Below are 19,582 nucleotides of genomic sequence, written 5' to 3'. Positions count from 1 at the left end.
GAACACCAGTTTTATGAAATAGTTCAGAGATGAAAATCTGTCCTTGAAATATTTATCTATCTATTTATTTATTCATTCATTCAGTTCTAGGAATTGAACTTAGGGTCTCACACATGCTAATCAATTGAGCTATATTCTCAGTCCTCAAAATCTCAAAATCTTATGTAGTCTTAAACCTCATTTCTGACTTTTTAGTTCAAACACTTAAGTTCCTGTAAAGATGCCACATTATTAGAAATATAATTGAAGTGTTACAATGTTGATAACAGCTTTCAGAAGTGATAGGTGTCATGTACTTGACATGGGACACCTAACTTAATTCCGGAAAGGATACTCTGAGGGTAATATTGCTTCAGTTTCATCTTCTTGAACTATTAGCTGCTTCTATGATTTGAGAAAAGATTGATTATATCTTGTAGTCAGATGGTTATCATAGTTCTTTGTATGTGTTGCCAAAATAATGGCTGATTGAATCTATTTTTCGTAGATCGAAAATGAGCTAATGGAGGCTGGGGAGATGGGTCAGTCAGGAAAGTGCTTACAAAATAAATGATCTGAATAAGTGTGTGCACTTACAAGTCTAGCACACACTTATAAGAGGATCCCTCGAAAAAGAGTCCCTAGTGCCTGTTGGCCAGACATGTCAACCTAGTTGTCAGGCTTTAGGCCAATGAGAGACCCTGCCTCAAAAGACAAGTGGGCTGCATTCCAAACATATGACACCTAAGGTTGTCTTCTAGCTCTCACAAGCATATGCACACACATTTGTATCTATTTTTTTAAATGTGGTGTGCGTGTGTGTGTGTGTGTGTGTGTGTGTGTGTGTATCCATATCCATGAATCTAAACCACACATACATGCTATCCATTCACTTGAAAATGGATGTCAGAGCTGGAAAGATATGCAGCATGAGAAACCTGAGTTCAAAATTGTCAGAACCCAAAGAAAACCAACACAGTAGTGCATGTCCATAATCCCAGTCCTCCTAACAGCAATGTGGGAGGTTGTTGTTGAAAATATAATGGTATTGGGTTAATAGTATTTAGTATTAGCCCTATAATTATTTATGGCATGGCAGTGTTATCTTACTATCGTAATCAATAGGATACAGTCACTATTAGTTAATTGCCTTATAACACTTTGGGCAGATAATTCCCACCTATGTTCTCTCAGTAACCTCCCCATCCACCTTCCAGCCCTGTCCAATGCCATCCACTTTAACCATTCCTGCCTGGGCTACCATCCATCTATAATCTTATAAATACTAGCTTATATTTTTCATCTTGGGATTTCTTTTCACGCCATTCTTAGAGTCTTCCAGCCCACATAATTCTTTCTCCATGCTAACCCATCATGATGTCCTCCCTCCTCCTCTCTTCCTTTCTATGTCTCTCTTTCCCATGATTCTCCTGTCCCCAAAGCCCAGAACCTTAGCCACATCTATCTCCTGCTGCCCTGCCCAGGTACAGGCCTATTTTATTAACCAATCAGGAATGATGTCTTAAGCAGGTTCACACAATAAGGATAGGTGAATCTGGGCAGTAACCAGATCTTGAGGGCCAGAGATTAGCATCAAAATACAAGCATCAGACCAACCCCCAAGAGGAGCTGGACATAAAATCTTCAGGAGGTAGAGGGCCAGGAGCCTGGCCTACCCAGCTGCAAACAAGAGACTCTTAAAACGGGACAGAAGGTGGGGACCAATAGCTGAGGCTGCTCTCTCACTTCCACATGTGTGCACATTTGCCTGCACTCATACACCCCAACACCAAGGTTTTCAAAATAGTACTGTCTGAGCAGCAGTGCTGTTTGCGACTAGAAAGATTACTAGTTCTTTATAGGTTATTTTACAGTGAGCACATAGTTCTTATATACTCTTTAAAAATTCATATATGGTCCTCCTTGTTGTTTAGCTTCTTTAGGTCTGTAGATTTTAATATGGTTATCCTATATTATATGGCTAATATCCACTTATAAGTGAGTATATAACATGCATGTCTTCGTGGTTTGGGTCATTTCTGGTTTGGTCATTCAGAATGGCAAACAGGATAGACATTAGAAGTGATGGAAGAGAGGGAGCAGGACTGGATCCTACCATGGATGTCCTCTGAAAGGCTCTACCCAACGGGGGATCGAAGCAGATGCAGAGGCTCACAGCCAAACTTTGGGCAGAACACAGGGAGTCTTAGGGAAAAAGGGAGGAAGAGAAGGACCCAGAGGGGACAGGAGCTCCACAAGAACAACAAAGCCCAAAAACATGGGCTCAGGGGTATTCTGCAGAGACTGATGCGCCAGCCGAGGACCATGCAGAAAGAGGACCTAGAGCCCCTGCTTAGATGTAGCCCATAGGCAGCTCAGTCTCCATGTGGGTACCCGAGTAAGGGGAGCAGGGGCTGCCTCTGACATGAACTTGGTTGCCTACTCTTTGATCACGTCTCCCTGGCTGTTAGGCCTTGCCAGGCGACAGAGGAAGAGGGTCCAGGCAGTCCTGATGAGACTTGATAAGCTAGGTCAGATGGCAAAGGAGGAGGTCTCCCCCTCTCAGTGGACTTCATTGGGGGTGGGGGAGGGAAAGTGGGACCAGGCAAAGGGGAGGGAAGGGACTATAATTGGGATAGAAAATGAGTAAATTGTAAAAAATAAAAACAAAAAATTTTAAAAATTCATATATGACTATCTAAGAATAGTCGTACTATTGATGAGTCATTGCATAGCAAATGTGACACATGCATTTGCAGATGAATTCTGTTGGTTATTTTCGTTTGAGATAGCACTGTTCCTTCTAGGGTATCTGGTACTTAGGAAGTTTTATAATATAACTGAAGTCAGACCTGGCCCAGCTCAGCACAGTAATATTTGTGAGTTTTGGTTTTGGTTTGTTTTTTTCAATTAAATTTTGAAACTTCTGTATGTGATCATGTGTTTTGGTTTTGGTTTTGTTTTTTCAATCTTACTAGAAATGTATTCTTGGAATAAAATCCATTTGAAAGCTGGCGAGATGGCTCATTGGTTAAAGGCTCTTGCTTTTGAGCTTCACCACCTGAGTATAATCCAAAAACCTGCATGGTAGAGGCAGACTCTCAGTGTTGCAGGATATCCTCTGACCTCCATATGTGTGCAAGCACATACACTAACTGAATGAATGAATGAATGAATGAATGAATGAATGAGTGCATGAATGTGATGAATAGTTTTAAATTTATTCATCCAAAATGTGTTTTTAAGCTAGACACAGAAGTACAGAAGACAGTCAGGATTTTCACCCTCATGTTATCTGTGCAAATTCCTGAAGCAGCCAGGCTTGTGGTAAAGAAAGTAAGATATATAGTCTACATGTAAAATGACAGATGAAAACTGACACTTTGCAAGTTTGTCGCTTGAAGAACAGAAGGCTACAGGGTTGGAGAAGAAGCATCGCTACTTAGCTACAACTCAGTGCTTCCATTAAGCAACTGCAGACTGTCCTTTTTATTATTGAAAAGAGAGTCTTCTCCCACACAGTATATCCCAACCACAGTTTCCTCTCCGTCCACTCTTCCACACGCCTTCCCTCCTCTCCTCTCCTTGAGATCCACCCCCTTCATCTTCCATGAGAAGAGAGCAGGCCTCCAGGAGCAACAACCAAACATGACATAACAAAACAAAATAAGACCAAGCAGAGGCCCTCATATTGAGGCTGGACAGGCCACCCAAGAGCAGGTAAAAGAGTTAGATACACCCACTCCCACAGAAAACACCAAGCTAACACTTGAAACATATACACAGAAAACCTGGTGCAGATCCTTGTAGGCCCTGTGCTTGTTGCTTAAGTCTCATGTGAGCCCTGCCTACTTGATTCAGTAGGCCATGTTCTCCTGGTGTCCTCCATCTCCTCTGACTCCTACACTCTTTCCATCCCCTTTTCCTTGGGATTCCCCAAGTGGCGAGGGGAGGGACCCAATGAAGAATCTCCAACTTAAACTCTCCCGGTAATGTTTGGATGTGGGTCTCTGCACCAGCTCCCATTTGCTGTGGGAGCTCTGATGATGACTAGACAAGTCACTGGTCTGTGACTATGAGAATAGCAGAATATCATTAGTCTCCAGTTCCTGCACATCCAAGTAGTGTTAGGCATGGGTTCCTTCTTGTGGAGTGGGCTTCAAGTTAAATCAGTCATTGGTTGGCCACTCCTGTAAGTTCTGCACCACCATTGCCCCAATACATCTTGCAGGCAGCACAGATTATTGGTAAAAGGTTTTGTGTTTGGGTTGTTGTCCAGAGTAGCTTCTTGCACCAAAGTAGCTAGAATGTAGGGTGAAGATTCTGTGCAGACACCAGCTCTTTTTTTTGGCTTTCTTCATTTCCTCTAGTTTGTTGTTTTCCTGGCTTTCTTTAAGGGATTTAATTGTTTCCTCCAATTGTTTGTTTGTATTTTCCTGTATTTCTATAAGGGATTTATTAATTTCCTTCATAAGGACCTCTTTCATCTTCATATAGTTGGTTTTAAGGTCTTTTTGTTGTACTTTGGCTATGTTGGAATAATCAGGACCTGTTGTGGAAAGATAGCTGGGCTCTCATGGAGACATATTGCCCTGGCTGTTACTGTGTTCTTATACCAGCATCTAGGTATTTGGGTTTGGGGTGATTATAGGTGTAGGTGCTTATTTCTGGGTTTATCTTTGTTGGGTGGGTATTCTGTTCCCTTTTTGGATTTTCAGAGTGTGATGCTGTACGCTGCCTGTTTTACTGGCCAGGTTGGCTGATGTGTTCACAGGGAATGCCTGCTGGTGCTGGAGGCTGGGATATAACGACAAGGGGTAAAGGTCAGGAGGGCATGGTCTGTGGGCAGGGGGAAAGGAAGGCTTCAGCTGGTGGTCTGTTGCAGCACTAGGGAGAAGAGACTGGGAGATTCTGTCCAGGCAGATGTGACCTGAGCCTAGGGCATCTGCTTGAGTTAGGGATTGGGATATAGTGACAGGTAGGGAGAGGGAGGTTAGGAGGTGATGGTCTGTGGGAGATGTGGGAAAGGGATGCTATCGCTGGTGTTCTGTTGCAGTGCTGGGATATACCTGAGGGATTGGGTTTGGACTGTTTGAAAGTTGTTTGACCTGTGTGCAGACCTTCTTTCCAAATAACTTTCAAAGAGTCCCAGTAGCTGAAATTTCTCTTAAAGATTGACAGAGCTAAGTGGAATGTGAAGGTTCTGTGGTCTGTGCTCAAACCACAAAGTAACCAGCAGTCAGAAGCAAGATACAAAGGGTAAAGTCTTAAGAAAGGGTAGGCATGGAAGGAGCTTCGCCAGCCAGCAGGAACAAAATGCTAACCTGCGGTCATGCTACCACCTTGTGTTGAGCTGTGACATACTAAATTCTTATTATTCTCCACAGAGTTGGTGCTTTCTGGAAATCATGCTAAGAGAAAAGAAGCTCAATTCAGAAAAACAAATACTACTAACTTATTTTCTTTCATGTGGGAAGTCTAAATGAGAGAGAGAATATGAATCCTAAATGTAGAAAGGGGACCATAAGAAGGGAGTACCAAGAGGGTGTCCCAAGAGCTTGGGGTACGTGGGTAATGGAATATATGTAACATGAAAGCAGGAGGGAAGGCTGTCGAGAGCGGAAACCAGCAGGAAGGGCAAAAGGGATGGAGGAAGTGGATGAATAAGAACCAACAACAAAAAAAAGAACCAACCATAATGACAGATACATGTGAAAATATCATAGTGAAGCTTATCACTTTGCATTCTAACATCAATAAAATTTTTCTAAAAATAATTTTAAAACTGTACTTTCTTCAGGCTCCTTAAAAATAGTCTGCAGAGTTTAACCAAAAGAAAGTGACTTGTGAAATAATCCACTCTTAGCGGTAGGGGTTAAGTTACAACAGTAACTTCAACTCAAATTCCCTTGGCTTGAGGCTCACACTTGAGTTCTGCTTGTGCTTCCGTCCCCATGTCAGGGCCATAGACATCTGTCTGGCTTGGTGTTGAACTGCCGCTTTCTGTTCATATTTTCTTTCTGTCTTCCTACAGCCCTCCCTCTGAGTCATTCCTCTGTATTTTTTGGTTTAATTCTTAAGCTTTCCTTATGTGTCTTCCTTTACCTGTCAGTAGCCTCTACATCTTGGCATCTTGAAAGGCTGGTTGTTTTTCTTTCCCAGGATCCCTATTTCCCAGGAAGAGCTCACCTTGCTGCTAGTCAGCCATTTCCATCCAGGAAGAGTAGGACATGCTTCCCCCTGCTACACCCTACCTGCTGACAGTGCTTTCAGCAAGTGCACAAGCTGCCTAGTTTTCTGAAACAATGGGTATTTTTCATCTTTTTTAAAATTTTATTTATTTTTATTTTATGTGCACTGCTGTTTTGCCTGCAAGTATGACTGTGAAGGTGCCAGATCCCCTAGGATTGGAGTTACTGACAGTAACCTGCCATGTGGATGCTGGGATTTGAACCCCGGTCCTCTGGAAGAGCAGCCAGCATTCTTAACCACTGAGTCATTTCTCCAGCCCCCAACAGTTATAATACATAGAAGTCATTAAAAATAGTGCCTGGTCATCATAAGTGCTGCAAGTGGAGCTATTTTTTTTTTTTAACCAACATTAAGTTGGAGACCTTGTGTCATAATTGTCCCATAAATGTTAAATAAAAGAGCAATATTTGTGCTCCCTGTGAATTCAGTCTAGTGGGCATGTTATCTTGTGTATTTCCCCACAGTGAGGAATGTTAGAGACAGGATTGTGCTTGCTACAGTGGTAGCCTGGAGGAGCAACTTTGTACAGAAAGGTCAGAGAGATGGGAAATACTTACAGGGAAAAAAGACAATTCAGGATCAGAAGAGTGCACAGAGAGGAGACAACTTTAAAAAGAAAACAAAGGATGGCAGATAAAGAACTTTTAGACCTGTAGCTGAGTTCTGAGGTTTAGGGAAGCAGAGGAGGCCGCTTCAAGGAAGGGGGCCTCGTGTTGGTATTGAACAAAAGGTGTTTTGGGCAGTTGCATTTCTATAGAAATGGGAAGATATGGAACTAGAAAAGAGTACCAGTTAGAGGAGCTGCTGCTATGGATTTGTAGACACCATAGAGTTTGACTGCATGGAAAGATTTCCACCAAGAAGGGAGGACTGTCTCTGGGTGTGCTGTCCTCTCAGTAAACAGGTGGAAGCTCTGCTTTGTGGTAAAATTGCAGAACTCAGTCTGTATAGGATTTCAACACTGTGCCTGCCAGTGCGGGTGTCACCAGGACCTGCTGTGGGGCTCCACACTCCAACCTCTTCACAGCACCGGCTTGCTGAGAACCAGTTGATTTCAGCAGCATCTTCAGATAAAACAGCTAATAGAACAACAAAAAAAGCATCCTTCTGAGTGCCCATGCGTGTCTGTGTAGCAGACCAGACGCCAGGTTCAGCAATTTTCCTTTTCTCCTTTTAGTGTCTAACACAGTATTATATGGTTTATTTAACACTATACTACAAGGTTACTAAAGATTTCTCCAGTACTTCTCTCTGCTAGGATTTTAAATTCCATTTGACTCCTTTCTTTGCGTCCCAATTTTTAGTTGTTTAAAAATCTTAAGATTCCATTTGACTATATTTATTTTGGAGGCATTAAAAATACAATATTTTGGAGGTCTTAAATCATCTTTGTAACCTGTTCATCACAGCATTGGCATAGTCCAGTAAAAGCAGTAAACATTATTTTCATTAAAATAGCAGGGATCATGGTTATTAACTAGCTTCAAGAGGGGGTTTTCTTTATACAAAGAATGCAGTCACTGGGCACAGTGGTGCACCTCTGTAATCCCAGCACTCAGGGAGACAGAGGCAGGCAGGTCACTGTGGCAAGTTCAAGACAAGCCTGGTCTACAAAGCAGGTCCAGGGCAGCCAAGACTACACAGAAAGACCCTGTCTTGGGGGGGTGGGGGTGGAGGCATTAATAATGTTGTAGTTACTTCTCTTTTACCTCTTCTGGCCTTTCATAGCTTTTGGGGTCTTAGATTATCTTAATCTTGGTCCATTTTGTGTCATTTTTAAACATTATTTTCTTTGTATATGTGTTTTGCCTACATGTATGTCTATGTACCACTGTCATGACTGGTACCTGTGGAGGCCAGAAGAGGGCAATGGCTCCTTTGAAACAGGAGTTATAGACAGTTACAAACTGCCATCTGGATACTTGGAATTGAACCTATGTCCTCTGGAGGAGCATCCAATGCTCTTAACCACTGAGCCATCTCTCTAGCCCATTTTATGTATTTCTTAAGTATAGTCATTTAAACTATTTATTCATATTGTTTCAATTTAGCCCTTAAAATTTTAGTTTAAAATAATTTATAAGTTTAAATTTTTTCTGGAATCACTAATCATCCTTATATATTTTTGAAAAAGCTTGAGGATGGGGTATAGCTCAGTGGTATTTTGTGAGGCCCCGAGTTTATTTTCCAGCATACACACAAAATAAAAATAAGCATTATCAATAATGCTTGTTTTAAAGGCATTGGTGTTCTGAGGGCTTAGGTTTGTGGTTCTTGATCATCAGTGGATTTGTATTTGACCATTAAAGTTGTATATGGCCTCTGTGAGTATTCAGGGTATCTCTGTACCCTACACATTTGTTTTGTTCCTTTAATGGCTTATTATGTATTCACTAACTTACTTGAGTCATTGCATCTTGAGGCACTGACAGCAAGAGACAGCGGTTCAGATATATTCAAGGGTTCTAATTACTATCCCTCACTAAATACTTATGTAGTGTTTGTCAGTCCCACTGAGAAGGAGTACAGCTACTGACAGCTTTTAAGGTTAAAATGACTAGTGTAAGCTGAGTGTGGTAGTGCCTGCCTGTAGTGTCAGCACTGGAGACCTAGGAAGGAGGGAGGTAGGTGAGGTCCAGACTAACGTGGGCTACATACTATAAATCTCGTTTAATCTTCTTATATGATTAACCCATGTATCCTTTTTCACAAATGTAACCAGTTTTTATATTCCTTGAAAGGAGAGATAAACTTCATTTGTCCCTGGAAGGAGTATTTTTTTCTATCAAAGAAATACTCTCCAGTTTGAAGTGTTTCAGAATTTAACAACTTTATTCATGTTGTCCATGCTCTTTACGATTTCATACTCTGACTAGAATATCCCCTTTTCTTATCTGTTTCTCTGTCTTAGCCCTTTTTAAGGTCCTCAAGATAAATTTACTTGTTTTTTTTTAATTTATACATGAGTACTGTATTTTTATTACCTCCCCCACCCCTACTCCCAACTCCTCCAATTCCCCCAGTCCCTCAAATTCATGGCTTCTAACATAATTATATAGTTACACACACACAGACACACACCTCCCCTGCTGAGTTGATTTAGTCTTTCTGTTATGTGCATGCTGAGCACTTGGGATTGAATAAGCTATCAAGGAGCTCATTCGTGGAGAGAACTGCTTCATCTTCTCTAAGCAGCCATTGATTGCCTGGACTCTTCATCTCAGGGTAGGGCCTTAGGAAATGAAACCATATTGTTGAGACTTCATGGATGCAACATCCCTGTTGTATCTGCAAGCCATTCTCTAGTAGCAGTTCTGGACCCAACCTTCCCCAGTGTTCACTGAGTCGTAGGTGTAGGTGATCGTTGTACTGACTGGGACTGTGCGCTCCACTGTCACTCATTCCCTACATTTCCCCCTGTTGTGGACCTCTGTAATAGCCTCCATCTGCTTCTGTGATGAGGGGCGAGAGCTTTAGTTATCTGTGAGCATCAGGAGAAGTATTTAGGATGCAGTTAGAAACAATACTGGATTAGGAAAATGACAGTAGTGGTTTCTCCTGTAGAGTCAGTGATCTCCCCAACCAGGGATAGTTAGCTGGGTTTACAGTACCAGGCTTGAGTTCCTTCCTGTTAAGCGGGTCTTAGATCCAATTAGACCGCTATTGGGTAGCCTCAAGATGAAAGTGCCATGATTTTACCACTGAAACTCTTGCCAGAACAGTCATAGACTACAGCTAGGTAGAACTGTTGCTAGCTTTTCTCCCTTGGCCAGCTTGTATAGCACCTTCAGATGCTGTGAGAGTTATTAGTCCTTAGAGACGAGGCTTCCAAGGCAGTCTAGCTTGAGTCCTCCGAGTCCTGTGTCTGAAGTGTGTGGTGTCCTCAGTAGTAGGGTCTTACCTTCAACTTCTAGGAGGCAACCAAGGACTGTGACAATGGCCTATATTGTTTGGGGGGGGGTGTCCCTTGACCTCTCCCTGATCAACAACTCAAAGGGTTTCTGTTAGATAGTTTGTGACACTTTGCAGGGAGTGTTATCACCCCATGAGACATATCTCCATGAAAACTACACACACACACACATACACACACACACACACACACACTGCATGTACCTGTAAGCAAGCTTATAACAAGTTTCCCTATGGCTTTTTCAAATATTCTTAGTGTTGCTTATCTCTTCCTCCTCCTTCACTATGATCTTTTATCCCCAGTTGAAGTCCACACATATTTTTTTCCCTCCTCCTCAGCACCTGTTTGTACTTCTCTGAAATTTTTCTCAGCATTACCTTTTGAGGTGAACACTTTGAGTTGTGGTGCTATTTCACATATAGGTTTTATCATGGGTTTATACATGTGTGGTTTTGCTTTCTACAGTTGACCTTAGGATGTCATTTTATGAACATTCTTAAAGCCTTGAGTAAGTTTTAGTGGTTTCTATTCTTTTTGTTATATACATAATTGTTGTGCTTTGAAATTGTACCTGAACAAAACAAAATACCCCTATATAAAGTTGCCAGTAATTTATTCAGTATATCCTTTAAAAGCTTATCAAGTCACCAACACACATGCACATATGCCTCTACAGAGCAGTGTTCCTTTGCAAAGAATTTTGTGTCAGTTCATATAAAGGATATCATTCTGACAGCAGGTAATAGTTACCAAAGACGTGTGCCCTGTACTGAATGTCTCACTCTCCTCCCCTCCCTTCCTGCCACCCCACCCCGTGTGTGTGTGTGTGTGTGTGTGTGTGTGTGTGTGTCTGTATCTCTGTGTGTGTCTGTGTCTGAGTCTGTTTATATCTATGCCTGTGTGTGTATATGTGTGCATTTGTGTGTGTGGCTGTGTATGTATGTGTGTCTGTGCCTGAGTGTGTGTGTGTTTGTCTGTGAGAGTGCCTGTGAGTGTTCTAACATAATGGTTTTATGTAGTATACAACAAAAGGGAAAATAACGAGAGCTTACTTTTGCCACATACTCTTCTAAAAAGCTCAATGATATTAATTTGTGAGGTTAGGCAGTTCTGATTCCATTTCTACAGATCAGAAAACTGGGGTAGAGATACAAAATATTTTACCCAGCCTCCCCTGCCCTGCTAAGTGATAGCTAATATCCTTATATGTTATTATTTTCATATATATTTTTCTTCCAATCCCTTTAAGGATTAAAAAAAAAAAAGCTAAGGTTGTTCATGCCACACATGCAAAAGTTCAATCTGACTTTCATCATCTTTAGTGTTAAAAAAATCTTAGAAATAGGGGCAAAGAGGCCCCATATTTGCCGGAGTGTGTATAAAAGAGTAATTTCAGAATTCCTGATGCCGAAAAACAGGATCTTAGTCTTTGTTTTAAGTAGAAGCATTTATACGTAGATCAGCCTGACCACTACGTGCTTACAGGCCTCTCCAAGGGTTCCTGCCATGGCAGGTATACCCAACTCGTCTGCCGGTAAGTGGGTGGTGGTGGTGAGTACCTTAGGATTCCTGTCTAAAACCCTGTTGTGTTTTTGCAGTGGACAGTCTGCTGAAATACACTGGCTATGGGAACGCTGCAGGACTGTTGGCGGCCAGGGGCCTCTTGGCTGGAGGAAGAGGAGATAATTGGTACTCAGAGGACGAGGACACCGACACTGAAGAATACAAAAATGCAAAACCAAAGTATAGTACCAAGTTTCTATTCACTTAAATAGTGGTGTCTTTCAGTTAGTGGTTTGCCTTCTACTTTCTTTGGCTTTCGTTTACTTGTGCTTTCTCTTGGGAATTTGTAAGTTTTCCATCTGCGGTGCTCTTAGAAACAGTTTCATTTAGTTAATACATCTAACATCAAGTGTTTAAGTTGGTTGTTTGATGCTTCCGTCATTCTCAGTGCCCTCGCATAAAACCCCTTACAAGTCAAAAAAAGTATTGCAACAAGGCACATGACTACAAAAGAAAAGAAGCTGGCTCTGCACTGAATTGTAATCAAATGTACACATAGGCTTGTGCTTTTAGCCTTGCACAGACAAACTTGAAATTCTGGGATGCTCTTAGTCAGTATGTACAAATTAAAGACAGTCTCACTTTCTTAAAACAACTACCACCTCTCCTCCTTTCTTTTTTCTTCCTTCTGTTCTTCCCCATCCTCCTTATCCTTTCCAACTCTCATCTTTAGTTTTCACTTCCTCAGAGTCATTTGAGCTGAGCCTTTACTGGGTCCCATAACTGATTGCTAATAAGGCACACCCCGCATTTTGGTCATTGTCAATGATACTGACCTGCTGTTTTCTACTGGCCTTTCTAGAAAATGATATGGGTCATGAAGTAGTTAACCAAGAATAGAAAGTCAGTTGTAAAGTCAAGTATAGATTGTATTCTGTTGACATGAAACTACTAAATTGCATAAAGTGAAAAAAATTGCCAATCTCCAATCCGGCAAGAACAACATGGCCTATGAGGTTTGAGTACATAATGTTATTTTTAGCATCCTAATTCTCTCAGCTTCATCAGGATGTTGCAGAATGTTATCTTGGAAACAAAGGCTCTGGTGGGGAAGAAGTGTTAGCAGTGGCTCTTAAGCAGTGAGCTTTAATGAACGCTGTCATTTAGATGTTATGGCTTGAACATCTCTGTCAAGATTTTGAAATAAAATAGAGGAACTAGACATCTTTAAATTGATATTCTGAATTAGTCTTGCAAGCTTTTGTTTTTATTTATTCTACAAACTGCATTTCCATATCATTTTTACACTTCATGTCTTTTTGTTTGAGGCTTAAAAATATGCTAGTTTCAAAGTCTCCTTTTTTGTTGTAGGTGTGTGTTTGGGGGTTGAGGTAGGTACTCACTGTGTTGCCCAGACTGGTCTCAAACTCAAAGATTCAGGTGATCTTTCCACCTTGGCTTCCCCAGTAGCTGAGACTATGAGCACACACCACCATACCCAGCTAAGAGTCCCATCATTATAAATGGAGTCAGAGATGACACTGGCTATTTCTCACATTCCAGGGCATGTGGGCACAGCCACATGCTGTAGAACACTCTAAAGTATTCATAGATGGTTGTTGTCTTTGCATTTCGGTATATATGGTTTATTTTATCTAATAGATAGCTTTTATAATGGTCATGGTCATATAACTAGAAAGTATAGAATGCTACCAGAACAAGAAGGAGCTCAAAACAAACAAACAAACAAACAAAAAAACCACTTACCCAGTAGTGTAGTTTTAGAGGTGATATTAGACCTCAGCACTTTTTGTTTTAATCAGTGTTGATGATGTCTCTGACATAGTTAATGTCTTAACTCTCTGCTGTGGGATGAAATTGTACTTGGGTTTTGCAGCCTTAATGAAATCTTTTTCAGGTCTTAGACATGGCCAGAGTCACTACTAATATAAAATCATATGTCTTTAGAACGCACTTCATTATAAGCGTAAATACATATTTTCAAGTAGTTCACACCCCTTTCAAAGAGATTGGTGTTTGTTTTTCTTTCAGTATACCCTCTCAAGAGGAAAACCTGGTGGAATCTTTAATACAACTTTAAAAAAACTCCAGGAGTTTTTGTGGAAGTGACAGTGAATAATGTACTTTGTCAACAAGGCAATCCTTTGTTACTCTGGGGAGTGACCCGCAGAGCTCTAAGAACTTAGTAGCACTTTTTACTAGTCTGATTAAACTTAGAAAGTTGGCATCTGAAAGGATTGCTCACTTTACTGTGCCCTTTCAGCACTCCCAGGATCCTACTCTGCTTTTCTTACGGTGCATGTATGCACAACAGTTGCTAGTTGGCAGAAGTAATCACTCTTCGCCCAGTTGGCCCAAGTCCCATTGTCAAAAATGTAAGTGGACTCTGATTAATGCACCAAGGTAACCTGTAATCCTTTATTGGAATCTAAAACCAAGAATTGTGTGGAACTTCATCAGGCTTTGGGACACAGCTAATTTTACAGCAGTCTTTTTTGTGTCAAAATAAGTGTATTTAATGGACTGGAAATGGCTTTCTGCAATTAGGCTCTTTTAAACAAGATGCACCCATAGAATCAAGTTACATGCCACATGGACATCTAGCCAGTCAGGCTTGTTAACTTTTTAGACATAGTCCTTTATCAAAAGGAAGCCAGCTATCTAAACTCTTTTTTGTTTGTTGGCTTACTTGTTTGTTTCTTTGTTTGTTTTTAGACAGGATCTTACTTTGTAGCCCTGACTGACCTAAAACTCACTATATAGCTTAGGCTGGGTTCAAATTTACAGAGATCCACCTGCCTCAGCCTCCCAAGTGCTGGGCACACCACTACAGCTAGCTAAATTTTAATTTTATACTGTTTTCTTCCATGCCTCTGAGCATGTAGCCCCTTGCTAACTGATGTGGTTTTCATCATTCTAAGGAGTAGGGGAAAGATCTATGTTTAATGTCTTTGGCTTACTTTCAACTTTTGATCCATAGCTCTCCAGTTAGGTGCATAGGCATCCAGAGGTGTCTTGCTGGAAGCTTCACAGAGAAGCAGGAGGGTCAGAGTCATAAGTGGCAGAGCCCTGGATAATTTTTGACGGTCTTCACACCAGTTCGTAGAGTCTAGAAGCTTAGAATTGTACTAAGCACTCTTGGGATAGGTGTCTGACTACAATGATCTCAGGAAGGCGGTGTCCCCACTGGCTGTTTCTTGAACACAAGGCATCACGCCTGAATTTTCTTCACTCTGCCAAGGTTTGGTATGCTGCTCAGGTCTAGTGGCAATTGTCTTGTTAGTGTGTAAATTGTATGGTTTTAAATTTTCTTAAGAAGAATGGATCATAAATCAGGACTTGAAGATTTTTCTCTTTACCTAATCTGGGCTTTGTTTGTATATACTAAGATTTAACTAACTTTTAGAACTATGGTTTATGACTATACTCATCCAGTGAAATAGATCTAAATATGGTCACAAAAAGATCCTAACTGAAAACAAAATTAGTACTCCTTCTGCCGCAGCCACACCACCTCCATGCACTTATCGGCCTTTGTAATACTTGCACTTTCTAAATGGAACTCTTATCAATTCCCAAGCTTATACTGAACTCAAAATCCTTCTGCATCAGCTTCCCAAGCACTGAGGGTTGTAGGCAAATATCACCTCAACTGCTTCAGAGAAAGCTTTCTCATCTTTTTCACTCTGCCCTTTTATTTGGGAGATAAAATGTGCACAGCATTAAATTAGCATTTCAGCCAATTTTAAATGTAAGAATCCGGGGCAGCCAGTGCATTCACACTATTGGACAACCATGTCCAAAGCTCTTTTTTTTTTTTCCAGACAGGTTTTACTCTATAGTCTAAGCTAACCTCACATTCAGTTCTGCCATAGCCTTGTCGGTGCTGGGATTATAGGTGTGTACTGCTGTGCTCAGCCTACTCCAGAACTTTTTGTTTTCCCCAGTAAAACTATGTCATACTCTCTACCCTCACCTAGCCTCTTCCTGTCGATGAAATTGAGAAACCTCATATGTGTAAAAGTATGTAATAGTTGTCCTTCGGCTAGTTTTGCTTAGTATGTCATCAGGGTTCATCCATATTGTAGTATGTATCAAAATACCTTCCCATGTTAAGGCTGAATGAGTCTCCATTTTACTATCTAAACACTGTATTTTCCTGTTGGGTGGTGATGGACACTGGAAATGCTTCCAGCTTTTTGCTCTTTTTTTTTTTAATTAAATTTTTATTTTTTATATTTATTACATTTTATTAGCTTTGTGTCCCAGCTATAATCCCCTCCCTCATTCCCTCCCATTCCCATCCTTCCTTCCTCTTCTCCTCCCATACCTCAGTCCAAGTCCACTGATAGGGGAAGTCCTCCTCCCCTTCCATCTGACCCTAGCTTATCAGGTCTCATCAGGACTGGCTGCATTGTCTTCCTCTGTGGCTTGGCAAGGCTGCTCCTCCCTCGAGGGGTCGGGGGGGGGGGGAGGTGGTCAAAGAGCCAGCCACTGAGTTCATGTCAGAGACAGTCCCTGTTTCCCTTACTAGGGTACCCACATGGATACTGAGCTGCCATGGGCTACATCTGAGCAGGGGTTCTAGGTTATATCCATGAATGGATCATGAAATTTGCAGGCACATAGTGGGATCTAGAAAAGAGCGCCCTGAGTGAGGTATCCCAGAAGCAGAAAGACACACACGATATATACTCACTTATAAGTGGATACTAGACCTATAAGATAGGATAAACATACTAAAATCTTTCAACTATGGAAGCTAAACAAGAAGGAGGATCCTGGGTAAGATGATCAGTCCTCACTTAGACAAATGGGAAAGACATTGGAAGAAGGAGAAAACAAGAAACAGGACAGGAGCCTACCACAGAGGGCCTCTGAAAGACTCTACCAAGCAGTGTATCAAAACAGATGCTGAGACTCATAACCAAACTTTGGGCAGAGTGCAGGGAATTTTATGAAAGAAGATGGAGTTGGTAAGACCTAGAGAGGACAGGAACTCCACAGGGAGAGCAACAGAACCAAAATATCTGGGCACAGGGGTCTTTTCTGAGACTGATACTCCAACCAAGCTTTTTGCTCTTGCGGATGATGCTACCAAACGTGAGTGTCCTGATACCTCTTCATGTCTCTGTTTTATTTCTCTTGCGTCGGTATCACCTGTGGATACATGTTCAGTTTTTGAGGAGCTGCATGTTACTGTACACCTCTGCTATACCATTTTATGTTCCTATCAAGGACTCGGGGCTCTCTCTTTTTTTCTGTATACTCACAATATGTTATTTTCCAGAGGGTACATATCTGTGCTTTCAGTAGTCACTGCTAATGGGCGAAAGGTAGGGACTTGTGATTTAATTGTTCCTATTCTAGCTGCTGCTCCATTCCCCTAGGCAGAAAGGAACATGGCATTGCCCTTCCTGAGCTTATGGTTATCTTTCTTTGATAATTCCACAACAGAAATGTCTTTACATGCCCTGATATCCATGAGAACACAGGAATGCCACTTGACTCACTGCCGTTCAGTAAATACTCATACTCACCTGTCAACTGTGGCTTGATCTTTATAATGCACTCAGAATTTAGTAATGTCTTTTGCTCTTAATTGTCACCAAGCTTAAACTTTAGCTTTTTCTAAAATCCTTTTCCCTTTGGCTGTATAGTGGCTGAAAGCCAAGGTTCTCACTGTGGTTTTGTGCACCTTGTCTGGCGGTGCCGTCACCACCCAACCTCTTTACTACTTGTCAAACACTGGACATGGGCTCTTGCCTGAGGACCTGGTGTTGAATCTCTTCTCTATAGAGCACACCTCCTCAGTGTCTGTCTCATTCCTTTCCTACCTCCAGGTCTTGCTCAAGACTGTTATCTGTACAGCCTGTTTAGTCCCCCACCCCCCCCCCCATGAAGCATGGTCTCACTCCTACATTTCCATTACACCTCACACTTCCTTGCACTGCTACACACACACACAGCACTTCCTACCTTGATCACACTGTAAGCTTCCCTGTTCATTAGCTTCATAAGCTTCCCTGGGTTTTTTGGTTGTTTTGTTTTTCCTTCGTGTGCTAGAAGATAAGTGTCACGAGGGAATAGGGCTTAAAAAGTGTCTTGTCTTTATGCAAATGTTCGTTGACTACATTAATCTTTAATTATTTTATGTTTGAGTCTTTCGCTTGCATGTATGTCTATGCCCCATATGCATGTCTGGTGCCCATGGCAGCCAGAAGAGCCTGCCAGATCTTCTTAAACTAGAGTTGCAGACAGTTGTGAGCTTCTATCTGGGTGCTGGGAATCAAAGCCAGGTCTTCTGCAAGAGCAGCCTGTGTTCTTAAATGCTGAGCCTCCTAGTCCCTGCGTTGCCAAATGTTTTGAGCTGTTGAGTGTTTGAGTTAGCACCTCTAATGGAAAAGTGCTGGTAGCTAGGTGGGGCTCAGGAGATCAAGGCATGGATAGTTGTTGCTTGGAGTTGTGTTGCTTGGAGAGGTGCAGGAACCACGTATCCTGGGCAGGTGCGAAGGGAAGACAGGTTGAGCTCTGTCCCCACAGTGCCTCTTCCTCCCCACGCACCTGTTGCCTTTCTTCCTGGTGTGGGCATACAAAAATGTCTTTTCCTAAAAACTCTTTAGAAGTTGCAAATTTGTCAGCATGTAAGCAGAACTTTACCCACAGGTATGTTTTGTTTGGCTTCTCCCATGTAGTATTTGTGGGGGAAGGGAGTGGTATATTTTTCTGATCATTTTGAAAAGTGCTTTTTAAAATAATTTAATCACTTGGCAACATTTAGAATGCAGATATTTCAAATGAAATTCTATTTAAGGTTTATAGTCTCACATAGCAGCCAGCTGATAGAACTGAGGTTCTGTCATACCAGCATGTGTTTTTTTCCTGACCTGTCTTTCCCCTGAGGGCTTGACAATTTCATACCTGTATACATGCATTATAGTTCCTCTCACCCCTGCTTTCTCTTTTCTCCCTCCCATTCCTGTCACCAACCCTTCCCCACAAAACCCTTTCCCATATCCATGTTTTTTTGTTTTGCTTTGTTTTTTGATCTACTGTGTTTAACCAGGGCCATCTATGTGACAATGGATTTGGAACTGTCTCTTGTTCATCCAGTGGGTGAATATCTGAAGATACCCTCCTTCCTCAGAATCTTTCAGTAGTTAATAGTTTAGCAATAAAGGTAGGGCCCCCTTGAAGTTCACCCACTCAAGCCTGACTCTTGGCAGGCCCATCCTTGTTCCTTACCAGTGCAGGCAACTGCATAAGTTAATGATTGCAATTGCTGTGTCATGCCAAGAAGACAGCATTTTATGTACGTCCTCCCTCTATTCCCAGTCTTATGTTCTTCTGTATTCCCTAAGCCTTTGACATAGTGATATAAATGTCTTGTTTGGGAATGAGTTCAGCCTTTTTACTCAGCACCTTGATCGGCCAAGAGTTACCACCATTTATTGTAAAGAAAAGCTTCCCTAAGGCTGTTTATTTTCCCTAAAGTAGTGTTTATCTGTGGATCATAGCCTAGATGTTTAGAAGGCAGTTTTGAGGCCATGGGTTAGCTAAATGAGCCTTTGACTTCTCCAGCCATAGATTTTCAAACTTGATTTGCAGTACCAGGCTTGAACTACTGTGCGGAAGGAGCCAGAACCCTGTCGGAACAGCAGTTCCCCTGTAGGTACTGCCGTGGGTGCAGCAATGTACCCCCTTCTTTGCCAGGATTTTGAGTAAAACTTAAGCCCTGCTTTTAGAGATTGAAGCTTTTATATAGCTAAGTTTTCATGTAGTTCTTTTTTGTTAAGTGATACTGATATTGACCAGATATAATAGCTACAGCTAAAAGAATAAATGAATTTAAATGTATTTCAGCTTTTTTTTTTAACACATGCTTATTTGCTCATACCATTTTATTATGTCATA

The 19,582-nt window shown here is 41.5% G+C and overlaps 1 protein-coding gene across 8 annotated transcripts in view; it reads left to right on the top strand.

The window, feature by feature from the left end:
• Ric8b (RIC8 guanine nucleotide exchange factor B) overlaps positions 1-19,582 on the top strand; it is a 104,524-nt gene that overhangs the window by 66,674 nt on the left and 18,268 nt on the right. For all 8 annotated transcript variants that reach the window (XR_002477209.2, XR_002477208.2, XR_009589964.1 and 5 more), the window contains one exon: positions 11,743-11,887. Coding sequence is in view for 4 of the 8 variants with exons in the window: in XM_021658559.2 (XP_021514234.1) it covers positions 11,743-11,887 (145 nt within the window). In the remaining 4 variants the exon portion in view is untranslated. The remainder of the gene's footprint in view (positions 1-11,742; positions 11,888-19,582) is intronic.

Source organism: Meriones unguiculatus, chromosome 2 (assembly GCF_030254825.1).
Source record: "Meriones unguiculatus strain TT.TT164.6M chromosome 2, Bangor_MerUng_6.1, whole genome shotgun sequence".
NCBI lineage: Eukaryota > Metazoa > Chordata > Mammalia > Rodentia > Muridae > Meriones > Meriones unguiculatus.
Note: the sequence above shows the minus strand (reverse complement) of the source record. Positions and strands in the feature narration are given on the sequence as shown.